The sequence below is a fragment of the Notolepis coatsorum genome (genome assembly GCF_963971535.1).
Source record: "Notolepis coatsorum genome assembly, chromosome: 8".
Classification (NCBI taxonomy): domain Eukaryota; kingdom Metazoa; phylum Chordata; class Actinopteri; order Aulopiformes; family Paralepididae; genus Notolepis; species Notolepis coatsorum.
Genome location: NC_140172.1, coordinates 17,065,682 through 17,093,491, shown reverse-complemented (window position 1 = coordinate 17,093,491; position 27,810 = coordinate 17,065,682). Strand labels below are relative to the sequence as shown.

General features: G+C 40.4%; 1 protein-coding gene across 1 annotated transcript in view; it reads right to left on the bottom strand.

Annotated features, from left to right (window-relative positions):
- LOC311233810 (uncharacterized protein) overlaps positions 1-27,810 on the bottom strand; it is a 124,864-nt gene that overhangs the window by 43,378 nt on the left and 53,676 nt on the right. Inside the window, exon 4 of the mRNA XM_084320834.1 lies at positions 1,220-1,666. Coding sequence (XP_084176960.1) covers positions 1,220-1,666 — 447 coding nt within the window. The remainder of the gene's footprint in view (positions 1-1,219; positions 1,667-27,810) is intronic.

Here is a 27,810-nt window from a genome sequence, read left to right as displayed (position 1 = left end):
ATTTCTGTGTGTTGTGAAGCAGTGTGGAAGTGACGTACACACGGTAGCGTCCCCGGTCATGTTTGCTTTGCACCAAACGTTCCATCTTCTCCCGAAAACCTAATTTCAGTCCAGATTAGGGCAAACTCTGCAATATTCCAAGTTTTACAGTCGATTCCATTTTTATTGGTAAATTCCACGATTCCGTGAACAAGGATTTCATATGGCTCTACCTACATTACTGGATGACGGATCGCTACATTATTATTATTATTACAGAGATGTATTGCCGGTAGTAGCCTGTGGACCTCATTGGTTAAATATATATATGGCAGCAATAACTTAACCTGTTGCACCCAACGAAAATGGCATCTGGTCATAAATCAATCTTTTTCAGAGTGTTGCATACATTTTGAGATTTTAATATCAAACGTTTTCAAGTATTAACATCACTAACATGTCACAAAAGCATGTAGAATGTATATTATCATCAATAAGTTAGTTTAGCAATAGGTTAAAACTGCCTTTAGATAGATTTAACTTTTAGATTTGGTGAAGTCTAGTCGCGAGGGCGACCATTTTGGAAAATTTGAACCGTGGGAATTGTAGTCTTTTTGCAGCCATTTGTAGAGGGGGTGCATAGCTGTCAATCAGCGTTGAAATTTTTCCGAACTACACTTCCTGGAAGATTATATGGGGTTCAAGGTTCAGAGCTCTGTATGAATTATTTCAATAACTGTTATTATTCGGGATAAGCCACAAAAGGTAAAGATTGACACATTTTAAAACAGTTAGTTTCTCTTCCCTATTGTTAACATGTAGGAACAATTAGATCGGAAATTAGTTTCCAAACGGTTGCACTGTGGGGAAAATTAAAAAGTACAGTAGATTACAGTAGATTTCATTATCTGTTCTTATGCATGCCTGGTGATACTAAATCCAAATTGAACTCGGTCATTTGAAAGACAATATATTTATATATATATAAATGTGCGAATTGGCTATAATACAGGGTTTGTACACCTTTTCCAAGGCAAAATGCAAGCACTTTTCAAGCATTTCAAGGTGCATTTTCAAGATTTTCCAGCATCTTATGCGGCTGTGGTAAATTAAATATTTACTCAAAATGATTATTTAATTTCTTCCATCACATTAAATCAGATGTTATTGTGCTATAAATAACCAAAATGATGTAGACTTGGCATCATATATAATACATTATATTAACTTGTCAACCTACCTCGGGCAGCAACAGAATCCAGCAGCAGTCGTGATCTGCTTTCGCGGTGCAGCGAGAACACTGGGGTCAGCAGCTGGTTCAGGCGGTTCTTCAGCAGCTGGGCCAGGCGGTTCCTCAGCTGCTGCTCCCGGCGGTACCTCAGCTGCTGCTGCTGGGCCAGGCGGTTCCTCAGCTGCTGCTCCTGGCGGTACCTCAGCTGCTGCTGCTGGGCCAGGCGGTTCCTCAGCTGCTGCTCCCGGCGGTACCTCAGCTGCTGCTGCCGGGACAGGTGGTTCCTCAGCTGCTGCTCCCGGCGGTACCTCAGCTGCTGCTGCTGGGCCAGGCGGTTCCTCAGCTGCTGCTGCTGGGCCAGGCGGTTCCTCAGCTGCTGCTCCGGGGACAGACCCTGAACCACGGCCTCCCACTCTGGTAGGACCTGCTGCTGCTGACCCTGGACCATCGCCTCTGCTAGGAGGGAGGGAGGGGGAGAGAGAGGGAGAGGGGGAGGGAGAGGGAAGAGGGAGAGGAGAGGGGGAGGGGAAGGGAGAGGGGGAAGGAGGGGGAGAGAGAGGGGAAGGGAGGAGAGAGGGAAAAGGAGGGGGAGGGGGGAGGGAGGGGAAGGGAGAGGAGAGGGGGAGGGAGAGGGGGAGGAGGGAGGGGGACAAGTTTTCGTGTTTTGAAATACATGGAAGGGAATTAGCTAACATTAGGCTAGGCTACATGCTGCCTATTTCAAAACACTGCGGTGAAAAACAGAGTCCGGTAAACACAAGTTTGTAATTCCAATAGTGTATTCTGCCTGTTACTTGACTATTTCGATTATTGAAGTGGTATTTTTATAACGAACATTTACAGAGACAGGTGTGGAGCACATGTAGTCTCGAACTTAGTAGTACCTGGCGAGCCAGGCCGAGACACGTTAATAACATCCATGGCTCATTGGCTCACCTTTCATGTGGCTCGAAAGTACAGACTCCCCCATGGTAAAAATCTGCAAGTCCTTTCTGCATATTTTGCACACGGCTACTCTGTTCTCCTCTTTTTAACCATGAATTATATTTTATATCTCCAAGCCAGAGCTCATTAAAACGGCAGCCTCCCGGCATGTTGGCCACACACACACGCGTGCGCTGATCTCAGATGGCACAGGTAAAAAAAAAAGAAAAAAAAACACTACGGGTCGAGCCCAGCCACATTTCATTTTGCGTGAAAGGCGAATGCAATTAGGCTCGCTCGAGTCGCTCCGACTTATTTTATTTCTTTATCTAAAAACCAAACTATTCAGTCATAGCGATTTATTATGAAATGCAATAACAATTTCAATAACTTTCCAGCACTTTATACACAATTCAAGCACATTTAAAACCTTGAAAATAGCACATTGAAATACAAGCATTTTCAAGGATTTCCAGCACCCGTACGAACCCTGTATAATAAGGTAATTTATAAGCATCATATTCTATAATAATATTTCAAATTGCATTGGTCCGGATGAGAGAATTCAGTACTGTATCTACAGAACCTTCAGTTTAATCATCTTCCCTTTAGTAATTTCCTTAGCTTTTTTTTTTTTTACACATGATCTCAAGAGGGTACTGAACGAGATCAGTGGCAGTTTTATAAGTTTGGTCATTATTATCATGGTGTTATTCACTGTCAAAGATGCAAATAAAGATCATAATTCATATTCTCCTTTGTTTCATCACAATTTAAGCAAGCCTAGTAATAGACACAATATTTCTGACACTCAATACATTCCCTGAGGTCCATAGATGTCCCTAGATACCAAGAATATGCAAATGAGCCTTGTAGAAGTGGAGCAATATTCCATTTACCTAGGTATATATTTTAGGCGAAAATATTCCACGGGTGGAACAGGTTAAGGCTTCGTCAAAGTCAAAGATTTTATTTGCCATGTATGGACGAATCCACATTGGAATACAGGTACAGAGCACACTGTGTGTCTACAACTAATCCAATACAGGAGCAGAATAGAAACAGTACAGGACAAATATGTAAAAACACAGTATAAAAGGACAAATGCTAAAATTGATATCAACATCCCCTAAAAGTGCATATAGTTAAGTGCATAGTGGAACAAATTACAGTAAAAGTGCATATAATCAAAGTGCATGATGCACAGACACACAAAAACAGCACTTCCACAAAACTGACTAATAACACTAATAAACACACCAAAACAAAATAGGATAAAATACAAAACTAGCCTTTGGAGTCATTCAGGCTGTGCACAGCACTGGGGAAGAAGCTCTTAGTAAACCGAGAGGTAGAGCATGTGATAGAGCGGTAACGTCTGCCCGAGGGGAGGGGGACAAAGAGGCCTGCGGCTGGGTGACCAGAGGGGTCGTTGATAATGCCAGAGGCACGGGAAAGCAGCCTGGCACCATAGATATCTTCTAGAGCTGGCAGGCTAAGCCCGATTGTCTTGCGTGCGAGACGCACAATTCTGTTCAGAGATTTCTTCTCCTGGTCTGTGATGTTACCAAACCATATAGTACAGGAGGAAGTAAGAACGCTCTCGATCACACAGCGATAGAAGTTGTGTAGAATCACCCTGTTATTTGTGAACTCTTTCAGTTTCCTGAGAAAGTGCATCGTAGCTTGCTAACTGATGCACTTTAATATTTTAGTGAAATTAACGTCAGTGTTCCTTATCCTGAGATAGAATTGGGCCTTATGTAATATTAACAGTAATGTTACATGCATGGACAGCGAATTGAAGCATGATTTGAACAAACCTTCACTCACTGGACATGTTTTTCTCCCCCATAGATCGATATACAAAAAATGCTCAGAGAGTAAGGTCAACATGATGTTACCTGCTGACTGCACTGCCCACAGCAACCCAATATACAATTAAAATAATGTTATAATATACATCTCTACCTCTTATTATATTATAAATACCATCTTTGGTTGTTATGTTAACACTTTGAGTGCCAGCCACAAGAAATCTTGTTATTTCATGTCATGCGTTGAGTGCCAATGACGAGAAATCGTTATTTAATAGTTATTGCTTTTATTAGTGATATCCATAAATTTTTCATCAATCTAGCCTCACTTTACCATTGGGACTGTCTATGAGCTCGAACAGGGAAAATACCAGCCCCTATATTCTCCCGGATGGTAATGCACCCATTGGATTGGACTCAATGAAAATGTATGAGAAAAAAATAATCCGGATTCCACATTTTACCTCTCAGGCATGTAACCCGAGCCGATCGGATTCATTGTGGACCCTCAGAACAGCGTGGAATGTGTTTAGAGTACCTAAGGCAGGGGTGCACAACCTTTTTTGAACCAACATCTACTTTTTAATTTACCACCTAGCCGAGAGCTACCAGCCAAAATTGTATATTGTAAGCCGTCATTTGAGGCTTTATAAAAGCAGCATAATGAACACAAATCTGTCAGTGCCGAGTCCGACCTCATCTTAAATACCAAACAGCATTGCTTGTTGTAGTTAACAAAGAGAGGCAGAGTTGATTTTGCAAAAAAAAATTATTAATCTAATTTTATTAATCGAGATCTACTTGAAATCAGCCTGCGATCTACCTGTCGATCGCGATCGACTGGTTGGGCACCACTGACCTAAGGCATAAAAAAAATAATGGTTTGTTTCCGGTTGCCGACCGACCCTGCCGATTTAGGTGCGACCCAATATATTTTATGAGTTTTTAAAAAAATTATAAAAGATTTAAATTATTTTTTAATAATAATAAAGTTTCATAGAAATCTTAGTCAAACCTTTAGTATTATGGATATTAAACATGCTGGCAGAGTACATGCATCCATGTTGCTGTGAACATTTTAATTAAATAAAGAAATTCCCTATCCATAGTCGCCGTGGGAAAGAATAAAATAAAAAAATGTATAAAATAAATTCCCTACCTATCCATGGCCTTAACTGACAACCAACAGGAAACAAACAATATTTTTTGTTATGCCTAACGTTGGATCAATAAACGCGATCGATATTTGGAATGGCGATCAGGAATTGGAATAATCTTTTTGGAGAACATCCAGGGCACGAAATTGGAGCCCGCAACCCGCCATTGGCGGGCAGATTTTCGGTTTGGCGAGTGACACTGAGAGGTCTGTCCGCCACATGGCGGGTAGGGAATGGGATGGGGATCGAAAACAAATTGTCCGATTCCTGGAATTGCATGCCTCCGTGACTATCGATTCCTCTTATCGCTGCCAGGTTTTTCCTACAGTTGCGCATAACGTTAGCGCCACGCATGTAGCCATGGCAGACTAGTTGATTCCTTAAGGGCTCGAAATTGCCTGAGTTTTGGTCATATGCTCCCGCTGTTTGGCTGCTTCTATGTGCAGTGACAACTACTCCAATGTTTTAGAACCTAGTCATTGATTTAATTCAGGGTAATTTAAGATTAGCCGCGGAGCTAACGCTAGCTAATCAAGCTCACAGAGATATAACAGCTGACAGCAGGTAGTACAGGTACAAATAAAATAAAAAAATGGTGTGGGGGCTGTTGTGTAAACCTTGTACTCTTTAGTTCACATATAATAAGAGACGAAGAGCGTGTGATCACGTTGACTGTTTGTTTACTAGTAAGTCAGGAAGTACCGTGCAACATACAAACATGTCCGTGTAGCAACACGAGCCAATACCTTACAGGACAGGGGCGAGCGGGGACCGGGGAGGGAGCTCCTGTGTGTGTGAGCGCGCGGAAAAGACCAGATTACATGAGTTTGATAGTATTTACTGAGGATTGCCAGATAATGTTGATATTTAAATGTTAAAAAAATTATACAAAATAAATTTACATGATCATGCAACATAAAACAATTGTTGTAGGAACGGTTTGGGAGAGGGAGGTAGGGAGGGTTTTTCGATTGTGTGTTGTAAAGTTTAGACTTCAGAGAGAGAGAGTACAAATTTTACTCTGGCCTCTTTAAGTGTGTATTCTTCAACGTAATAGCTTATCTACTTGAAATGTACAGAAAAAAATGTATATATGAGACACAAAAATGCGTATTTTAATCGATTGACAGCACTACTTCTTACACATTAAATAATAATAAATAAGATTTTCACAAGCGTTTATTTACTTCAATTGTATACATAATATAACGTGTTTTATTTTAAATAAAATAAAGTTTTTCCTCACACCGATGGCGAAGGCAACCATGCAAGGTGCCAACCTGCTCATCGGGAGCAATTAGGGGTTAAGTGTCTTGTTCAAGGACACTTTGACACACTGCCCGGGAGGAGAGGGAATCGAACAGTGAACCTCCAGATTACCAGATGACTGCTCAACCTCCCGAGCCACTGTCGCCCCAAATTATTAGCATATCATACATTCTAATGTGTTTGGATCAATTCACTTTTTAATTCAAGATGTAGATTTTATTTAAAATATTGTACAACTCCATCATGAAAAGGTTTTACTATCCATCTATGAATGGCAATAAATCGTTTGAAAATAATATAAGTCTTACACATTAAATAATAGATAATAATAAATAAGATATATATCTTCTTGTATATTTTCACAAGCCTTTGTTTACTTAAATTGTATACATAATATGAAATGTATCTTTTCGCATTACTCTCTTTTTCATGTCCACTGAAGACATCTAGAAAACACATTTCAATCACTACCTGACGAGCCTACATCACCAGGAGGACGGGGCTCGGATGTCGGTCCCATTAGAGGACATGAGCAGCACAGAGGAGCAGCAGCAGCAGCAGGACCAGACTCACTGTAGGAAGCACGATACTGATGTGACGTTCAAAAACCATCCGGTTCTTTTGAGCGGCTCTTTGGTACGGACAAAGGGAACAGAGTTGGTGGGAGCCAACAGAGGCCTGTCTCCACCAATCACAAGTTAGAGATCCCCTCCCCCCAGGAATGCATGTAATCCAGGGGTTCTCAAACTTTTTTGACCCCATTTTATTTAGGATTTACTTTTGGCGACCCCACACTTAACACATTGGACGCCAGAGGGCGCTATGGGCATTGGGCCGTTGCGTGCCAGCGCTTTGTTCAATGAGGAGAATGCCGTGTTTGCAGTGCTGAAAACTATATAAATTATAGCTATGGATCCAATAACGTTGTCGATTGTCAGTAAGTTTCTTCCAGTCAACATGCAAAAAACAGATAATTCTTTCATCCGTACATTTCCGTTTTATACCGTGGTGAATGAGTAGTTTGGGTGATTCTGAGTAATCCCAGGAAAAGACACGAAAACAGCCCTTTAGTGAAATCCAGTTATCACGTTGTAATTTTTCACCCGATTATCGAATCATCCTGAAATCGCTAATTATCGGTATTATCTTTCTCACGCAAGCATAAAATGTGGTTTAGAGCGTGGCGCCTCATCCGTGCCGTGATGATGACAAACGGGACACAGCACACACACAGACAGGCTTCAATCGCGGGATCAAAATATCGGATCAACACAAGATTGGTAATATATAGTCCTTACCTCGTCTCGGATGTAATGCAAAAAAAATAATCCAATTATCTGATCGCCATTCCAAGTACTGGTCGCGGCAGTCCATCCCACGTTATCCGGCATTGCATATGAACGAGGGGGGGGGGGGGGGGGGGGGCAGCCTAGTTGATGCATCGTTGTAAGCGCTCGTCTTGCCGGGGGAATTTTGGCCCCGCCCGCACGGCTCAGCCCAGAAAACAAACTACATAGTTTCAAATGGAGTGAAATAGCGGCTGCATCAGGGTTTCCCATCAATGACCTAGACCAGACCTGGGCATTGTACGGCCCGCGGGCCGATTCTGACCGGCCCGCGAAAGATTACATAATATTTTTATATATATATATATATATATATATATATATATATTTTTGTACTTTTTTCTTTTCATGTAAACGTTCACACGCACAATATATGCTTAGGAGACATGCTCAGAAGATGTTGGTTCTCTTTGGATCCACCTACACCTGAACAGACATTCTCAGTCATGACGTTTACCAAGTCCAGGTACAGATCCTCTCTCACTGATGAACATCTGGCAGCTGTGCTTCGCATCTCCACCTCAGACATGCAACCTGACTTTGATGGACTTGTTAAAGCTCAACAGAGACTGGATTTCTCACACTGAATGAAAAAAAAAAGAACTGAAGACTAAAATGTGGAAATATAACAAGTGAAATGGGACACTTGATATTTTTTTTTATTTTTTTTGCACAGTTCTGAAAACATTAAATGTTTAATATAGGCATGTAAAGTAAAAAAGGCTACAAAACTGGGACACTTTTCTTTACACAGTTCAGTGACATGTCTCGTTTATTTTTGCTATAAGATGATGTGATGTCTTTAGAAAGCTAAGAAAATCATTGTTTCAATAGTATATGAAACTCAAAATGCCCTTTGTTATTAATGTTTCACATTTTGTTTATCATTTTGGAAATAAATTCTATTTGAATAAATGATATTTTTGAAAGCTAACCTCATCTTTTAATTGCCAAATAATAACATACACTCTTACCAGGGGTCAAAACAATGCCATTTACTGTTTTTATATAGAAATAAAATGTATATTATGCATAATTGAGTTTGGAATTTTGCCCCGGCCCCGCAAACATATTTTCAGTTGCTCATTCGGCCCCCTGGGAAAAATAATTGCCCACCCCTGACCTAGACTGTGGCAGCCCGCCAGTCGAATTAGTCCTGCCACAGTTGTATAATGAACCAAACACATTTATTTTTATTTTTTACAAATCTTTTTTTTTATATAAAGTTGCCAATAGGGATGTATCAGTAGTATTGGCAGCGGTAGTAGTCGTAATAGTAATCCACTATATTTTTTTATTTTCTAAAAAATAAACCAGTTGAACACAGGTAAACACTTTTGCTTCATTTCTTTGATGGCTCAAATGTATCCTCTAGTTCAGTGCTTCCCAATCCTCTCCTCGAAGCACCCCAGCCGTTCCATGTATTTGTTAAATTCCACCACCAGCACACCTTGATTCAACTAATAAAGGGCTAGTTAAGTTGAATCAGGTGTGCTGGTGGTGGAATTTAACAAATACATTGAACGGCTGGGGTGCTTCGAGGATAGGATTGGGAAGCACTAGTCTAGTCGATTTTGTGTTTTGAGCACAAAGTTCATCATAGATTCTAGCCTCTTTATTTTGCTCTCAAAGTGCACCAGATTGATGCATTTAACTTTAAAATGATGTACAAAAAAAACATTTCCGGGGGGGGGGGGGGATATCGCGAGATATCGCGGGTCTGGCGCCGAATGCATTAATGTATCGCGTAATTTCAACGTGGAATATGAAAATAAAAGCACACATTGTTGAACTTGATCATGCATATTTATTAGAAAATGAAATTACAGCACTATGTTATCAATGAAATTAATGAATATCATCAACAAAAGCAACGGAATTGTTTCTGTATACACATTTATAAAATATTTTCAAAAAACAAAAAAAATACTTAATGGGAAGGGTGTGCTTGTATAGTTGAACAGTTCCATGATACGCGGCAACAAATAAAAAAAATTGTCATTGTTGCACTTAGATGAAGCCTTTCATACAAAGTAGGTTCAAATGTAATATTTAATTTTCATACTTCTTAGTTAGTTGCTTCTAAGAGATCAACTCACACATTCCCACTTATCTTGACAATTACAATTCATCCATATTATTAAATGGTAAATGGCTGCATTTATATAGCGCTTTTATCCAAATCGCTTAAAAAAATTAATTCTCACATTTTTACCTATTCACTCACAAAAAAGGACATCCATTCCTTTAATATAATACCAATAGGGATGCCCCGATCGATCGGCCACCGATCGTTATCGGCCGATATTCAGTATAAATATGCAATCGGTGATCGGTGATGTTTTATTTTCACCGATCGTAAACCCGATCTCACTCGCTGTCGCTGAGTTCTGTCTCAGACACCGGTGGTGCAGCGTCTGCTCTCGAGTCCAGCCCCTCCCGCACGCATGTAAACACGGGTCTAGTCTAGTGAGACACGGGAGGACGGCGTGTCGGCGTCTCCCTGAGCTAACGTTAGCTTAGCTACCGTTACAAAATGACCCAGTCAACTATTCACTTTTAGTTTAATACATGATGAGGCATTGTCTAACCGAACGGTATCTAGCCGGCCAGCTACCGATAGCTCCTGACATCAACAAACGCTCTAGCAAGTATAGTAGGTAGGTATGATACCTGTTAGCTGTTAGCGCAAGTTAGTTCACTGTTAAAAACGAAATGTCCCATTGAACTAAATAATTCACTGAGGCGTTGTATTAACGTTATATATCCGGCTAGCACAGGGGTCAGCAACCTTTACTATCAAAAGAGCCACTTTTCCCCCGTCCCATAAAATAAAATGCTCAGGGAGCCGCACAACCTATTTACCCTTAAAATGAAGATAACAGTGTATAACGTTTTATATATCCCCAAGCATACCCCACATTTAGCATAAAACGCCTGACAATTGCATACCCAAAGTAATTTGCGATTTATTATATTATAAAGCAACAAAAAGAAAAATTTTGACTTTTTAATTGCTGTTTTTACCTGTTATAACAAAGGAAAACCTCAAACTCTTATGAAGAGGAGAAAAAATACTGGCTGTGTAGACCTATTTTTTTTATAAAACACATAAGGAGACAAAACACTGGTGTCTGTAGACCGACTTTGAAATAAAACCCTGAACTATTCAGGTATATTTGAGTCCTTCCCTTATTTGTGGAACATTTATAAAATAGAAAGTAGTCCACTTTGAAAAAAGAATACCATGTGTAGACCTACTTTGAAATAAAACACAGAAAAGGAGAAAAAACACTGGCATCTGTAGACCTACTTTGAAATAAAACCCTGAACTACAGTATGCAGCTCTATTAGAGTCCTTCCCTTATTTGTGGAAAATCTATCAAATAAAAAGTTAATTTTTCATTGTTCGCAAATTTCGCACCACATATCAGGCATACAGGTAAGCCTTTTGTTGACTAAATATCTTAGTTGATGAAATAGTTTTTCATTTCAGTGTCACAGTATGACATCGATCTCCAAAATAAGAAAAATAAATAAATAAAAAAGTTAAAAAAAAAAAGGCCGCAGGTTGCCGACCCCTGGGCTAGCAGTAGCTACAGATAGCTCCTGATATCAATGTCTTATAACACTGATTCGATGCGTATTCGAGCTGAGGGCTTGCTGAGCACAGTTAACACTTTGGTTGCCTAAGGTTAAATTAATGATATACCATAGATTGCCAGCGCTATTTGTCTATGGAGAAAGTCCCCTTCTTTGCAGGGCTATAACTTTTTAAATTCTATTGCTACATTGCCATTATTAGGGCCCATTCAAAGTCCTATATGTATTGTTCATTGTGTAGCAACGTTAAACTTTTTCATTCACATATTCATAGTAAAGTATGGTCTAATGTATAAGTATGTTTTCATCTCTTTCTGCAGCTTTCTCCAGAACGTGATATATAGCCCCAAATGCATTATATTGATGATGAAATACAGTTTGATGGCAATCAGCGCGATATAAAAAATTCCAACTAGACGTACTTCTAGAAGTTACTACACGTCATCTGATGTTGACCGGATGGGCGAGGGGGCGTTTATAATTCCGTGGGCAGCGTTATACCAATCATCTAATGTGGGTCAAATGTTGATAATATCAGTTATTATCGAAGACGGTAACGTTACACGCTGAAACTCACCCCAGTCTCCGCGCGCCGTTGGGCGATCATCGTCGAGTAGAAATTTTATCATTATGGGATATATTATTACCCGGTCCATCTCCAGCTTGTATAATGGTATATACGTCCAAATCATGTTGTTTATCGAGTTATTGGCAATCGATCGCTATGTAGAGTGACGAGCTAGAGTCACGGGACATGTACCGAGTGGCCGGAAGCAATACGGACGTCTAGCAAAACCTCTAGTGCGCTTCCTGTTAAGCGCTTGCGCCGATCGGCCACCAGATGGCGCTCCTGAAAAAACAGTTACACAGTTCAGTGACATGTCTCGTTTATTTTTGCTATAAGATGATGTGATGTCTTTAGAAAGCTAAGAAAATCATTGTTTCAATAGTATATGAAACTCAAAATGCCCTTTGTTATTAATGTTTCACATTTTGTTTATCATTTTGGAAATAAATTCTATTTGAATAAATGATATTTTTGAAAGCTAACCTCATCTTTTAATTGCCAAATAATAACATGCACTCTTACCAGGGGTCAAAACAATGCAATTTACTGTTTTTATATAGAAATAAAATGTATATTATGCATAATTGAGTTTGGAATTTTGCCCCGGCCCCGCAAACATATTTTCAGTTGCTCATTCGGCCCCCTGGGAAAAATAATTGCCCACCCCTGACCTAGACTGTGGCAGCCCGCCAGTCGAATTAGTCCCGCCACAGTTGTATAATGAACCAAACACATTTTTTTTATTTTTTTTTTACAAATCTTTTTTTTTATATAAAGTTGCCAATAGGGATGTATCAGTAGTATTGGCAGCGGTAGTAGTCGTAATAGTAATCCACTATATTTTTTTATTTTCTAAAAAATAAACCAGTTGAACACAGGTAAACACTTTTGCTTCATTTCTTTGATGGCTCAAATGTATCCTCTAGTTCAGTGCTTCCCAATCCTCTCCTCGAAGCACCCCAGCCGTTCCATGTATTTGTTAAATTCCACCACCAGCACACCTTGATTCAACTAATAAAGGGCTAGTTAAGTTGAATCAGGTGTGCTGGTGGTGGAATTTAACAAATACATTGAACGGCTGGGGTGCTTCGAGGATAGGATTGGGAAGCACTAGTCTAGTCGATTTTGTGTTTTGAGCACAAAGTTCATCATAGATTCTAGCCTCTTTATTTTGCTCTCAAAGTGCACCAGATTGATGCATTTAACTTTAAAATGATGTACAAAAAAAACATTTCCGGGGGGGGGGGGATATCGCGAGATATCGCGGGTCTGGCGCCGAATGCATTAATGTATCGCGTAATTTCAACGTGGAATATGAAAATAAAAGCACACATTGTTGAACTTGATCATGCATATTTATTAGAAAATGAAATTACAGCACTATGTTATCAATGAAATTAATGAATATCATCAACAAAAGCAACGGAATTGTTTCTGTATACACATTTATAAAATATTTTCAAAAAACAAAAAAAATACTTAATGGGAAGGGTGTGCTTGTATAGTTGAACAGTTCCATGATACGCGGCAACAAATAAAAAAAATTGTCATTGTTGCACTTAGATGAAGCCTTTCATACAAAGTAGGTTCAAATGTAATATTTAATTTTCATACTTCTTAGTTAGTTGCTTCTAAGAGATCAACTCACACATTCCCACTTATCTTGACAATTACAATTCATCCATATTATTAAATGGTAAATGGCTGCATTTATATAGCGCTTTTATCCAAATCGCTTAAAAAAATTAATTCTCACATTTTTACCTATTCACTCACAAAAAAGGACATCCATTCCTTTAATATAATACCAATAGGGATGCCCCGATCGATCGGCCACCGATCGTTATCGGCCGATATTCAGTATAAATATGCAATCGGTGATCGGTGATGTTTTATTTTCACCGATCGTAAACCCGATCTCACTCGCTGTCGCTGAGTTCTGTCTCAGACACCGGTGGTGCAGCGTCTGCTCTCGAGTCCAGCCCCTCCCGCACGCATGTAAACACGGGTCTAGTCTAGTGAGACACGGGAGGACGGCGTGTCGGCGTCTCCCTGAGCTAACGTTAGCTTAGCTACCGTTACAAAATGACCCAGTCAACTATTCACTTTTAGTTTAATACATGATGAGGCATTGTCTAACCGAACGGTATCTAGCCGGCCAGCTACCGATAGCTCCTGACATCAACAAACGCTCTAGCAAGTATAGTAGGTAGGTATGATACCTGTTAGCTGTTAGCGCAAGTTAGTTCACTGTTAAAAACGAAATGTCCCATTGAACTAAATAATTCACTGAGGCGTTGTATTAACGTTATATATCCGGCTAGCACAGGGGTCAGCAACCTTTACTATCAAAAGAGCCACTTTTCCCCCGTCCCATAAAATAAAATGCTCAGGGAGCCGCACAACCTATTTACCCTTAAAATGAAGATAACAGTGTATAACGTTTTATATATCCCCAAGCATACCCCACATTTAGCATAAAACGCCTGACAATTGCATACCCAAAGTAATTTGCGATTTATTATATTATAAAGCAACAAAAAGAAAAATTTTGACTTTTTAATTGCTGTTTTTACCTGTTATAACAAAGGAAAACCTCAAACTCTTATGAAGAGGAGAAAAAATACTGGCTGTGTAGACCTATTTTTTTTATAAAACACATAAGGAGACAAAACACTGGTGTCTGTAGACCGACTTTGAAATAAAACCCTGAACTATTCAGGTATATTTGAGTCCTTCCCTTATTTGTGGAACATTTATAAAATAGAAAGTAGTCCACTTTGAAAAAAGAATACCATGTGTAGACCTACTTTGAAATAAAACACAGAAAAGGAGAAAAAACACTGGCATCTGTAGACCTACTTTGAAATAAAACCCTGAACTACAGTATGCAGCTCTATTAGAGTCCTTCCCTTATTTGTGGAAAATCTATCAAATAAAAAGTTAATTTTTCATTGTTCGCAAATTTCGCACCACATATCAGGCATACAGGTAAGCCTTTTGTTGACTAAATATCTTAGTTGATGAAATAGTTTTTCATTTCAGTGTCACAGTATGACATCGATCTCCAAAATAAGAAAAATAAATAAATAAAAAAGTTAAAAAAAAAAAGGCCGCAGGTTGCCGACCCCTGGGCTAGCAGTAGCTACAGATAGCTCCTGATATCAATGTCTTATAACACTGATTCGATGCGTATTCGAGCTGAGGGCTTGCTGAGCACAGTTAACACTTTGGTTGCCTAAGGTTAAATTAATGATATACCATAGATTGCCAGCGCTATTTGTCTATGGAGAAAGTCCCCTTCTTTGCAGGGCTATAACTTTTTAAATTCTATTGCTACATTGCCATTATTAGGGCCCATTCAAAGTCCTATATGTATTGTTCATTGTGTAGCAACGTTAAACTTTTTCATTCACATATTCATAGTAAAGTATGGTCTAATGTATAAGTATGTTTTCATCTCTTTCTGCAGCTTTCTCCAGAACGTGATATATAGCCCCAAATGCATTATATTGATGATGAAATACAGTTTGATGGCAATCAGCGCGATATAAAAAATTCCAACTAGACGTACTTCTAGAAGTTACTACACGTCATCTGATGTTGACCGGATGGGCGAGGGGGCGTTTATAATTCCGTGGGCAGCGTTATACCAATCATCTAATGTGGGTCAAATGTTGATAATATCAGTTATTATCGAAGACGGTAACGTTACACGCTGAAACTCACCCCAGTCTCCGCGCGCCGTTGGGCGATCATCGTCGAGTAGAAATTTTATCATTATGGGATATATTATTACCCGGTCCATCTCCAGCTTGTATAATGGTATATACGTCCAAATCATGTTGTTTATCGAGTTATTGGCAATCGATCGCTATGTAGAGTGACGAGCTAGAGTCACGGGACATGTACCGAGTGGCCGGAAGCAATACGGACGTCTAGCAAAACCTCTAGTGCGCTTCCTGTTAAGCGCTTGCGCCGATCGGCCACCAGATGGCGCTCCTGAAAAAACAGTTACACAGTTCAGTGACATGTCTCGTTTATTTTTGCTATAAGATGATGTGATGTCTTTAGAAAGCTAAGAAAATCATTGTTTCAATAGTATATGAAACTCAAAATGCCCTTTGTTATTAATGTTTCACATTTTGTTTATCATTTTGGAAATAAATTCTATTTGAATAAATGATATTTTTGAAAGCTAACCTCATCTTTTAATTGCCAAATAATAACATGCACTCTTACCAGGGGTCAAAACAATGCCATTTACTGTTTTTATATAGAAATAAAATGTATATTATGCATAATTGAGTTTGGAATTTTGCCCCGGCCCCGCAAACATATTTTCAGTTGCTCATTCGGCCCCCTGGGAAAAATAATTGCCCACCCCTGACCTAGACTGTGGCAGCCCGCCAGTCGAATTAGTCCCGCCACAGTTGTATAATGAACCAAACACATTTTTTTTATTTTTTTTTTACAAATCTTTTTTTTTATATAAAGTTGCCAATAGGGATGTATCAGTAGTATTGGCAGCGGTAGTAGTCGTAATAGTAATCCACTATATTTTTTTATTTTCTAAAAAATAAACCAGTTGAACACAGGTAAACACTTTTGCTTCATTTCTTTGATGGCTCAAATGTATCCTCTAGTTCAGTGCTTCCCAATCCTCTCCTCGAAGCACCCCAGCCGTTCCATGTATTTGTTAAATTCCACCACCAGCACACCTTGATTCAACTAATAAAGGGCTAGTTAAGTTGAATCAGGTGTGCTGGTGGTGGAATTTAACAAATACATTGAACGGCTGGGGTGCTTCGAGGATAGGATTGGGAAGCACTAGTCTAGTCGATTTTGTGTTTTGAGCACAAAGTTCATCATAGATTCTAGCCTCTTTATTTTGCTCTCAAAGTGCACCAGATTGACGCATTTAACTTTAAAATGATGTACAAAAAAAACATTTCCGGGGGGGGGGGGATATCGCGAGATATCGCGGGTCTGGCGCCGAATGCATTAATGTATCGCGTAATTTCAACGTGGAATATGAAAATAAAAGCACACATTGTTGAACTTGATCATGCATATTTATTAGAAAATGAAATTACAGCACTATGTTATCAATGAAATTAATGAATATCATCAACAAAAGCAACGGAATTGTTTCTGTATACACATTTATAAAATATTTTCAAAAAACAAAAAAAATACTTAATGGGAAGGGTGTGCTTGTATAGTTGAACAGTTCCATGATACGCGGCAACAAATAAAAAAAATTGTCATTGTTGCACTTAGATGAAGCCTTTCATACAAAGTAGGTTCAAATGTAATATTTAATTTTCATACTTCTTAGTTAGTTGCTTCTAAGAGATCAACTCACACATTCCCACTTATCTTGACAATTACAATTCATCCATATTATTAAATGGTAAATGGCTGCATTTATATAGCGCTTTTATCCAAATCGCTTAAAAAAATTAATTCTCACATTTTTACCTATTCACTCACAAAAAAGGACATCCATTCCTTTAATATAATACCAATAGGGATGCCCCGATCGATCGGCCACCGATCGTTATCGGCCGATATTCAGTATAAATATGCAATCGGTGATCGGTGATGTTTTATTTTCACCGATCGTAAACCCGATCTCACTCGCTGTCGCTGAGTTCTGTCTCAGACACCGGTGGTGCAGCGTCTGCTCTCGAGTCCAGCCCCTCCCGCACGCATGTAAACACGGGTCTAGTCTAGTGAGACACGGGAGGACGGCGTGTGGGCGTCTCCCTGAGCTAACGTTAGCTTAGCTACCGTTACAAAATGACCCAGTCAACTATTCACTTTTAGTTTAATACATGATGAGGCATTGTCTAACCGAACGGTATCTAGCCGGCCAGCTACCGATAGCTCCTGACATCAACAAACGCTCTAGCAAGTATAGTAGGTAGGTATGATACCTGTTAGCTGTTAGCGCAAGTTAGTTCACTGTTAAAAACGAAATGTCCCATTGAACTAAATAATTCACTGAGGCGTTGTATTAACGTTATATATCCGGCTAGCACAGGGGTCAGCAACCTTTACTATCAAAAGAGCCACTTTTCCCCCGTCCCATAAAATAAAATGCTCAGGGAGCCGCACAACCTATTTACCCTTAAAATGAAGATAACAGTGTATAACGTTTTATATATCCCCAAGCATACCCCACATTTAGCATAAAACGCCTGACAATTGCATACCCAAAGTAATTTGCGATTTATTATATTATAAAGCAACAAAAAGAAAAATTTTGACTTTTTAATTGCTGTTTTTACCTGTTATAACAAAGGAAAACCTCAAACTCTTATGAAGAGGAGAAAAAATACTGGCTGTGTAGACCTATTTTTTTTATAAAACACATAAGGAGACAAAACACTGGTGTCTGTAGACCGACTTTGAAATAAAACCCTGAACTATTCAGGTATATTTGAGTCCTTCCCTTATTTGTGGAACATTTATAAAATAGAAAGTAGTCCACTTTGAAAAAAGAATACCATGTGTAGACCTACTTTGAAATAAAACACAGAAAAGGAGAAAAAACACTGGCATCTGTAGACCTACTTTGAAATAAAACCCTGAACTACAGTATGCAGCTCTATTAGAGTCCTTCCCTTATTTGTGGAAAATCTATCAAATAAAAAGTTAATTTTTCATTGTTCGCAAATTTCGCACCACATATCAGGCATACAGGTAAGCCTTTTGTTGACTAAATATCTTAGTTGATGAAATAGTTTTTCATTTCAGTGTCACAGTATGACATCGATCTCCAAAATAAGAAAAATAAATAAATAAAAAAGTTAAAAAAAAAAAGGCCGCAGGTTGCCGACCCCTGGGCTAGCAGTAGCTACAGATAGCTCCTGATATCAATGTCTTATAACACTGATTCGATGCGTATTCGAGCTGAGGGCTTGCTGAGCACAGTTAACACTTTGGTTGCCTAAGGTTAAATTAATGATATACCATAGATTGCCAGCGCTATTTGTCTATGGAGAAAGTCCCCTTCTTTGCAGGGCTATAACTTTTTAAATTCTATTGCTACATTGCCATTATTAGGGCCCATTCAAAGTCCTATATGTATTGTTCATTGTGTAGCAACGTTAAACTTTTTCATTCACATATTCATAGTAAAGTATGGTATAAGTATGTTTTCATCTCTTTCTGCAGCTTTCTCCAGAACGTGATATATAGCCCCAAATGCATTATATTGATGATGAAATACAGTTTGATGGCAATCAGCGCGATATAAAAAATTCCAACTAGACGTACTTCTAGAAGTTACTACACGTCATCTGATGTTGACCGGATGGGCGAGGGGGCGTTTATAATTCCGTGGGCAGCGTTATACCAATCATCTAAGGGCCCGCGTCCACCTAGCGCATATTTAGGACCGCACGCGTCTGTTTTCAATGTATTACAATGGGGAGGGAGCGCATGCGGCCCCATGCGGCCGCCTCTAGGAAGTGCGCTGCCGTCGGCTTCTTTTTTCAGCGCCTTTATGCGGCCGCACAAGCCAGAGAGTTGAAACTGGCTGAACTTTTCTAGAGCGGTGCGCCGAGCGCATATTCAAACAACCAATCACAGCCAGTCATCTACCACTCTGCTTGTAACCTGACACCGGAGCTGCCTGCCTGTCTGGCTGTCTCCACACAGACCATTGAGATCCGCGACAAAACTAATAATAATAACTACACGAATACACTACTAAAAAGCTAATAAAAAGCAAAGGGCGAACTGTGGTGTCAGGCAATAACTATATATATAATTAATATACAATAAAGTTATTCAAATATGCTATAATATGTGCAAAACCGCGGCATGGCTGTAGATTTCTTTCTGTCATCTACAAGATGCGCGTCAAGCCAGCTCTGCCGGCGCACTCCCAGCATGTTTCACGGAGAAATATGCGCTAGGTGGACGCGGGCCCTAATGTGGGTCAAATGTTGATAATATCAGTTATTATCGAAGACGGTAACGTTACACGCTGAAACTCACCCCAGTCTCCGCGCGCCGTTGGGCGATCATCGTCGAGTAGAAATTTTATCATTATGGGATATATTATTACCCGGTCCATCTCCAGCTTGTATAATGGTATATACGTCCAAATCATGTTGTTTATCGAGTTATTGGCAATCGATCGCTATGTAGAGTGACGAGCTAGAGTCACGGGACATGTACCGAGTGGCCGGAAGCAATACGGACGTCTAGCAAAACCTCTAGTGCGCTTCCTGTTAAGCGCTTGCGCCGATCGGCCACCAGATGGCGCTCCTGAACCGCCAGAGAGCTCAGTGGGTCCTGCTGGTGAATCTCAGGCCAGCGGAGGGACATTATGAATCCGATCGCAGATTTTTGAAATATTGATATAAAGACGACGTACAGCGTCCCCCGGCAACTTTAGCATGGCCAGCAAAGACGTCTAAAGACGCCCCCTGGCAGTCAAAGTGTTAAGTAACGTTATACCAATAGGGTCCAGGTGCAGCGCCGGAGAATCCTGGCCGTAGCTCGAGGCTACTCGAGTATAGGTCCAGCTGCAGCTCCGGAGAATCCTGGCTGTAGCTGGAGGCTACTAGAGTACACACAGACAGTGGAGCTTGTTGCGTGGTGGCGATGTCTCGCAGATAATACAAGTACAAGTCTAATTATATAATATATATATTTTATAAAAAAATAAAAAATAAAAAAAAATAAAATAAATTTTAATTTCTTTTAATCAAAAACGATCGGTATCGGATCGGTATCGGCCGATATGGCTCACGACGATCGGTAACGGTGGCAAAAAACGTGATCGGGGCATCCCTAAATACCAATGAAGACAATACATGGAACATTACTCTAAAATAAACACTTCTTGTGTAGTACTAGGAATTTTGACAATATGTGTGACATTGGATAAAAAAAAAACACTAGTATCTACATTAATATATAAAAATCCATACGAGAAGCAGTTTTCCCCTCCAGTGTGTACAAAGTGTGTTTGTTAACCATCTCGGCTTTTGGCTGGTCACCCCATACTGAGGTCAGAAAGTTCCTATGATCCCAGTATTTAAAACACCAGAACAATGTGGTGTTATATTTTATATTTATTAACTTGACCTTCCCTCCCCAGCAACCTCCTGCAAAGCCTCACCTTCCCTCCTCTTTCTACCTTTTTTACCCTACCCTCCAATCTCATTCAATCTTGTTTTCTGCAGCCCAAATGCATCCCCTTGCCCCACTTTCCCTTCTATGTCTCCGTCTGTGTTTGTGTATTGTATGTTTGTTTTTGTTTTGCTGCCATTTTGGCCAGGGCCCCATTCCTCGTACCTGGCTAACTGAGTTAGCCGGATCATTTTCAGGATATCTCGACTTAAGCCAGACCTTTCCGTTCCCCGACGTCGGATTTTCTAAATCGCTATGGCAACAGATCAGAAAGTTTGAACCTGCTCCAGCTCAGAGTTAAGTTCAGTTAGCTCAATAACCTGCATGGCCACACCCTCGCAAAGAAATCCCAGCTCGCTTCCTGAAAGAATTCTCAGTCTAGATCTCATTATACCATTCTGAATTATGTTTTTGTGCTTCGTTTTTCTAGAGGGGGCTTTTGAAATGTAAAATAATATACCTAAATGCAGATAATAAATCATATTCAGCCTATAGATTTACTTTGTCCTAAATCATGCGCGTCATATTTATACGGATATGGCGCTAGCGCGTCCCAACACACAAGTGGTTATTTTAATAACACGGAGCATTGCAAATGTGAATCCCGCTGGGATATTTTTAATGAATGAAACCCATCGGGCGTTTGGCTCTGATTAGTTTCATATTCTCGGCTGTGGATGTATTTGCTTAACGGAGCGCCCGGATAGTGTTTCATTCAAGCATAAATTGAAGCGACTTTATGCGTGGACTGTGGATTATGAATTACGAGTTATCTGAATCTGTGGATTGTTTAATTGTATCACTGTCACTCACATGTTATTGTGATATTATAACTGGGATTAAAATGTCTGATGAGATGCGCTGTTTAACGGATTTGAGAAATTGAGTGAGCTGTTGACATTAATGAATTTGAGAAAATGCATCTCTGTTCAAGCACTGTTAGTGTTATCTGATGATGAACATGAGGTGTCACTGGTATAAACCAAAGGTTAATGAATTCAATGCATGTATGGATGGTGTCCGAAACTGATTAAAACCCGATTAATAGTGAAACTGTATAGGCTCCCTCCAAGCCTCTCTGATACGTTATTTCGGGGGTCGCGCCTTGAAAACTTTGGGAACCATGTAATTATATATAAAGTACATGATACCTAAGCCGAGCGCATACAGTACAGATATCCTCATAAGTATCTATTAATTCGTATCAATTAGATACTCTTTGGGCTTGTTTGTATCTACTTATTCTGAAAGAGTTGAACTAATTATTTTCGCTAGCAAGATCTCATTCGATTATTCATTCCATTAAGCCTACTGCCAGCAGGCACATTTAAAGAAATATAATCCGATTGATTGGGGTAATGAGGGACTTGAAATTAGCCTATAGATATGCATTTAACCGAGGGCAGCTACGTGGCACAGTGGGCAAGGCGCTCGCCACATGTTTGAGCCCAGCTCTCCACATTGATTTCAGTTTAGCTGGTTGTCCGCACTAATACACATTGGCAGTATTAGGGGGAGGGAAACTGAAGGGTGGGGATCGGGCGTTGTGGACAGCGACTCCTACAGGTCAGTTGGTGCGCCTGCGCAGTAGAATCAGGAAGCGACGGGGGTGGGGGCCCTCCAAAGCCCAGACCCCCTACGCTGAAAGCCTGCGGTCTTTTCAGGTGAGGCGGCAGTGCGCAATTATCCTGAGTATCGAGTCTGGTTCGAATGAACGAGACTGAATCAGCCTTCGAGGAACAGGGAAAGCCTGGATTCAAACATCGGGTTAATTGTTGTATCTGGATAATGGGACTTTTGATCGACTTAGTTGAACCAGGTACGGGGAATAGGGCCCAGGTCTTGCTGAGAAAAAGAGATCATTGATGTCAAGTACCTGGTAAAATAAAGGTAAAATAAATGTGTGTTCACTCTTATACCATGACATATCGTCCCAGGAACATCCACACAGTCTGTCTCACTCCTCAGAGCGACAGAAACACAACTGTTGTCGTCAATGAAAACAGTGTCTATGTTAGTACTGCTTCTCTCTCACAGAGGCTTCTGTGCAGGTCAAAAGCTCTTGGTAGTAGTTTTTCATTTCAAAAGAACGGCCAAATATTACTACCACTATTATTGTTATGATTGTTGATGGACTGATAGCTGTAATGACGTACTGAAGCGTTTCCCACACTGGAAATAATCTACTGGAAAACTACTATCACAATAGTAGACATTCTTCCCTGTGTGTTGTGTATCATCAGTTTGGATGGTTTTAAATTCCTGCTACATTAGTTAAAATGGTACCTATTTTCCATGTGAAGTTTTCCCCACAGTGGTATAGTTTCTCTCCTGTGTGAATGACGATATAATTTCAGGAGCATCAAGTGAATTTTCTCGAAACATGCTAATGTACTGAATCTCTTATCACACAAACCACAATGATGTGGATTATCTGGTGTGATTTCAGATGACAGTTGCCTAAAGCTCTTCTCACACTGGTCACAGAAGTAGGGCTTCTCTCCTCTGTGGATTATCTGGTGTGATTTCAGACCACCCAGATGAGTAAAGCTCTTCTCACACTGGTCACAGAAGTAGGGCTTCTCTCCTGTGTGAATACTGGTGTGATTTAAGATTAAACAGATGACTAAAGCTCTTCTCACACTGGTCACAGGAATAGGGCTTCTCTCCTGTGTGAATTCTCTGGTGTCTTTTCAGATCAGACAGTTGACCAAAGCTCTTCTCACACTGGTCACAAAAGTAGGGCTTCTCTCCCGTGTGAATTCTCTGGTGTGATTTCAGACTACTAAATTGACTAAAGCTCTTCTCACACTGGTCACAAAAGTAGGGCTTCCATCCTGTGTGAATCATCTGGTGTGTTGTCAGACTACTCAATTGACTAAAGCTCTTCTCACACTGGTCACAGGAGTAGGGTTTCTCTGCTGTGTGAATTCTCTGGTGTTTTTGCAGATCAGACGTACACCTAAAGCTCTTCTCACACTGGTCACAGGAGTAGGGCTTCTCCCCTGTGTGAATCATGTGGTGTTTTTTTAGATTAGACCGTTGACTAAAGCTCTTCTCACACTGGTCACAGGAGTAGGGCTTCTCCCCTGTGTGAATTCTCTGGTGTGAACGCATATGACGTTGCTCATTAAAGCCCTGTCCACACTGGTCACAGGAGTAGGGCTTCTCTCCTGTGTGAATTATCTGGTGTAATTTAAGATGAGACCGTTGCCTAAAGCTCTTCTCACACTGGTCACAGGAGTAGGGCTTCTCTCCTGTGTGAATGCGTTGGTGTTTATTGAGATTAATCTTTGAACTGAAGCTTTTTCCACACTGGTCACAGCAGAGACCTTTTCTTCCATCAAAGCCTCTTGGTTTCTTCTCAGGCCTGACAAGACAGATATCTGGATGGAGAAGAGTGTCAGGAGAGATTGTGATTTTATTCAGATTTCCATGTAAGAGGTTTATAATGGTACATAGCTGGGTTTTATAGTTTAAGAACAGTGTATTCCAGAGTCGTCTACAGTTCTAGACTTAAACCACTTTGTTTCAAGCACCAGTTAGTCAACAGTTTCTGGAGCAGGAGTGGTTACATCATGGCTATGGTTAAGGTCAGTTTAACTTAGTCCGGGACTAAAGTCCAGATTTAAGTGTCACCTTATGGATCAAATTTTATATCAAGCTATATGAAATATATCTAATCTCAGTAACAATATATATCACGATATAGTATGTTTTCTGTAAATTGGATGAAACATTTGTCTTAGGGATGCCCCGATCACGTTTTTTGCCACCGATACCGATCGTCGTGAGCCATATCGGCCGATACCGAACGTTTTTTATTACATTTTTTTTATTATTTTATATATATTTTTTTTAATAAAATATATATATTATATAATTAGACTTGTACTTGTATTATCTGCGAGACATCGCCACCACGCAACAAGCTCCACGGTCTGTGTGTATTCGAGTAGCCTCCAGCTACGGCCAGGATTCTCCGGAGCTGCAGCTGGCCCTATACTAGAGTAGCCTCGAGCTACGGCAAGGATTCTCCTGCGCTGCAGCTGGACCCTATTGATATAACATTACTGTGCTTTGGTCATATCACATTCAACATGCCCTCAGCTCGAATACGCGTCGAATCAGTGTTATAAGACATTGATATCAGGAGCTATCTGTAGCTACTGCTAGCCGGATATATAACGTTAATATTTAGTATATTTTAGTTCAATGGGACATTTCGTTTTGAACAGTGAACTAACGCGTATCATACACGTCTCTACTAGACTATTACGTTAATATTTAGTATATTTTAGTTCAATGGGACATTTCGTTTTGAACAGTGAACTAACAGGTATCATACACGTCTCTACTAGACTATTGCTGGAGCATTTGTTGATATCAGTAGCTAGCCGGCTAGATACCGTTCGGTTAGACAATGCCTCATCGTGTATTAAACTAAAAGTGAATAGTTGACTGGGTCATTTTGTAACGTTAGCTCAGGGAGACACCGTCCTCCCGTCCCACTAGACTAGACTCGTGTTTACATGCGTGCGGGAGGGGCTGGAGGGATGAGCAGACGCCGCACCACCCGGTGTCTGAAACAGAACTCAGCGAATGAGATCGGTTTTAACGATCGGCGAAAATAAAGCATTATCACCGATCGCATATTTATACTGATTATCGGCCGATAACGATCGGGGCATCCCTAATTTGTCTACAAAATAAGCATATAATTCAGGACTACTATTCGGGGAGGCTGCGGAGAGCTTCATGACGGCGGTGCATAGACTCTCACAACACTAACTTTGGGGTGTTGCGGGAGGAGTTAATCCGGGACCGCATTATTGTCAGGATAAAAGACGTGGCTCTTTCAGAGAAACTGCAGCTAGACTCTGAGGAGGATGTGGCAGATTCACCCAATCAAAAGACCCTCTGATTGGTTTAGCTCCGAAGGGTCTCTTCCGCCTTGTACATTCTCTGCTTCGAAGTGGTTATGCTTTGGTCCTCTTTCGAAGTGGGTTATGCTTAGAGTTATGGTTAGCCCTAACTACTGAAGAGTCACTTTAACAGAAAGCAGGGCCAGCCCTGTTACATTTGGTGCCCTAGGTGAATTTTTATTACATTTATTTGAATAGGGACAATGCACATTATCCAACAGTAATGAGACAAAGTACCACCATTATACGGGTACTTAATAAGGGAGGGGCCTCTCCGTGGCTCCGTGCTGCTGAAGCGCGCAGCCACACAGACCAAGCTCTGCGCTCATCATGGCGGAGAGAACTAAACGAAAGTCTGGGTACACTTTACGAAAGTCGATGCCGACAACGCATGTTGCCACAAGTGCAATAAAACATTTGCAAGTATGGGTGGCAATACAAGCAATTTGTCAAAACATAACATTAGTCTGCAGAAATGCGCCGTTTTCGACTGCTTTGCTCGCAGTGTTCCATCTCCATGCACATCCACTGCAGCAGGTAAGCCAAGATAATACGGAGTTAGCTAGGCTAATAACGAATTATTACGAATAGGCTAATAAATAAAATATAATTGCTTAGCTAATTGTTTAGCTACAAATATATTTGAAAGATGACAACTTTTTATAGATCGTCACAGCCACCATGTCCCAGCCCACCCCTCCTCCCTCTACCACCACCGGTCCCAGCCAAGCCAAGTCCCTTCACCCTAGCAGCTAGGAAGGATGACAGAGCATAGGGTGAACGAGTGTCACAGGGCTGTGACCCAGTTTGTTGTCAAAGGCCTGCACCCTTGGATGGCCAGATATTGATATTTAAAGTGGCGGTTCTAGACCCTTTTTAGGGGGGCTAAATGTAATCTCAGCCCCCCTAATATTGGGGGAGAAAGTATTAAAAATAATCTATTTACAATTAAATTGTTATTTTTATTCTTGTATTATTATTGTAGTAATGTTTTGGGGTTGTGTGCGTGTCACTCTAGTTGTATGGTCTGACGCTTGAAACACACCAGGGGCACGTGCAGGTTTCGTGCGAGAACAGCTTGTGTGGCCGTCCCAGGGTATCTGCAGGTTTAGCCCAGTCAGATTTAAGACTTTTTAATACTTTTTAATGCCACTCAGAATGAAATTTAATACCAATTTCACAATAACAAAAATCACACAACGACACCAATTAGTTTAAGTTTAGGGACACATTGGTCCAAAGATGTTTATTAAAACATAAAGGAGTAACTGGATTGGATGAAACGAAGGAGTGACAAACATAAATATCTCTCCGTTTCTCTTTATGTCAGAAGTCACCTCGCTGGCAGACTGCCGTCCCGCTCTCCCTCTCTCATGTCAGAAGTCACCTCGCTGGCAGACTGCCGTCCCGCTCTCCCTCTCTCATGTCAGAAGTCACCTCGCTGGCAGACTGCCGTCCCTCTCTCTCTCCCGTCTCTCTCTCTCTCATGTCAGAAGTCACCTCACTGGCAGACTGCCGTCCCTCTCTTTCTATGTCTCTCTCTCTTCAGGGGTTTTGCTGCCACTTCCTCCATTAGAACAGATTAGATTAGATTCAAATGTATTGCCATTAAAAAGCACTTAGTAGTTGTACAGTACAACGAAAAGAAGTTTGGCCTTCAACCAGAGTGCAACTGTAACAGTAAAGTGCAAAAGTAATATACAATGTGCAGGTGATTAAACTGGGTATATAGCATATATTCATTAGTACTACTATTGAGTAATAGTGCTAAGCAGATGCATGTACAGAGCTGTATTAGAGTAGTATTAATTAATGTGTACAGTGATACAGGTATA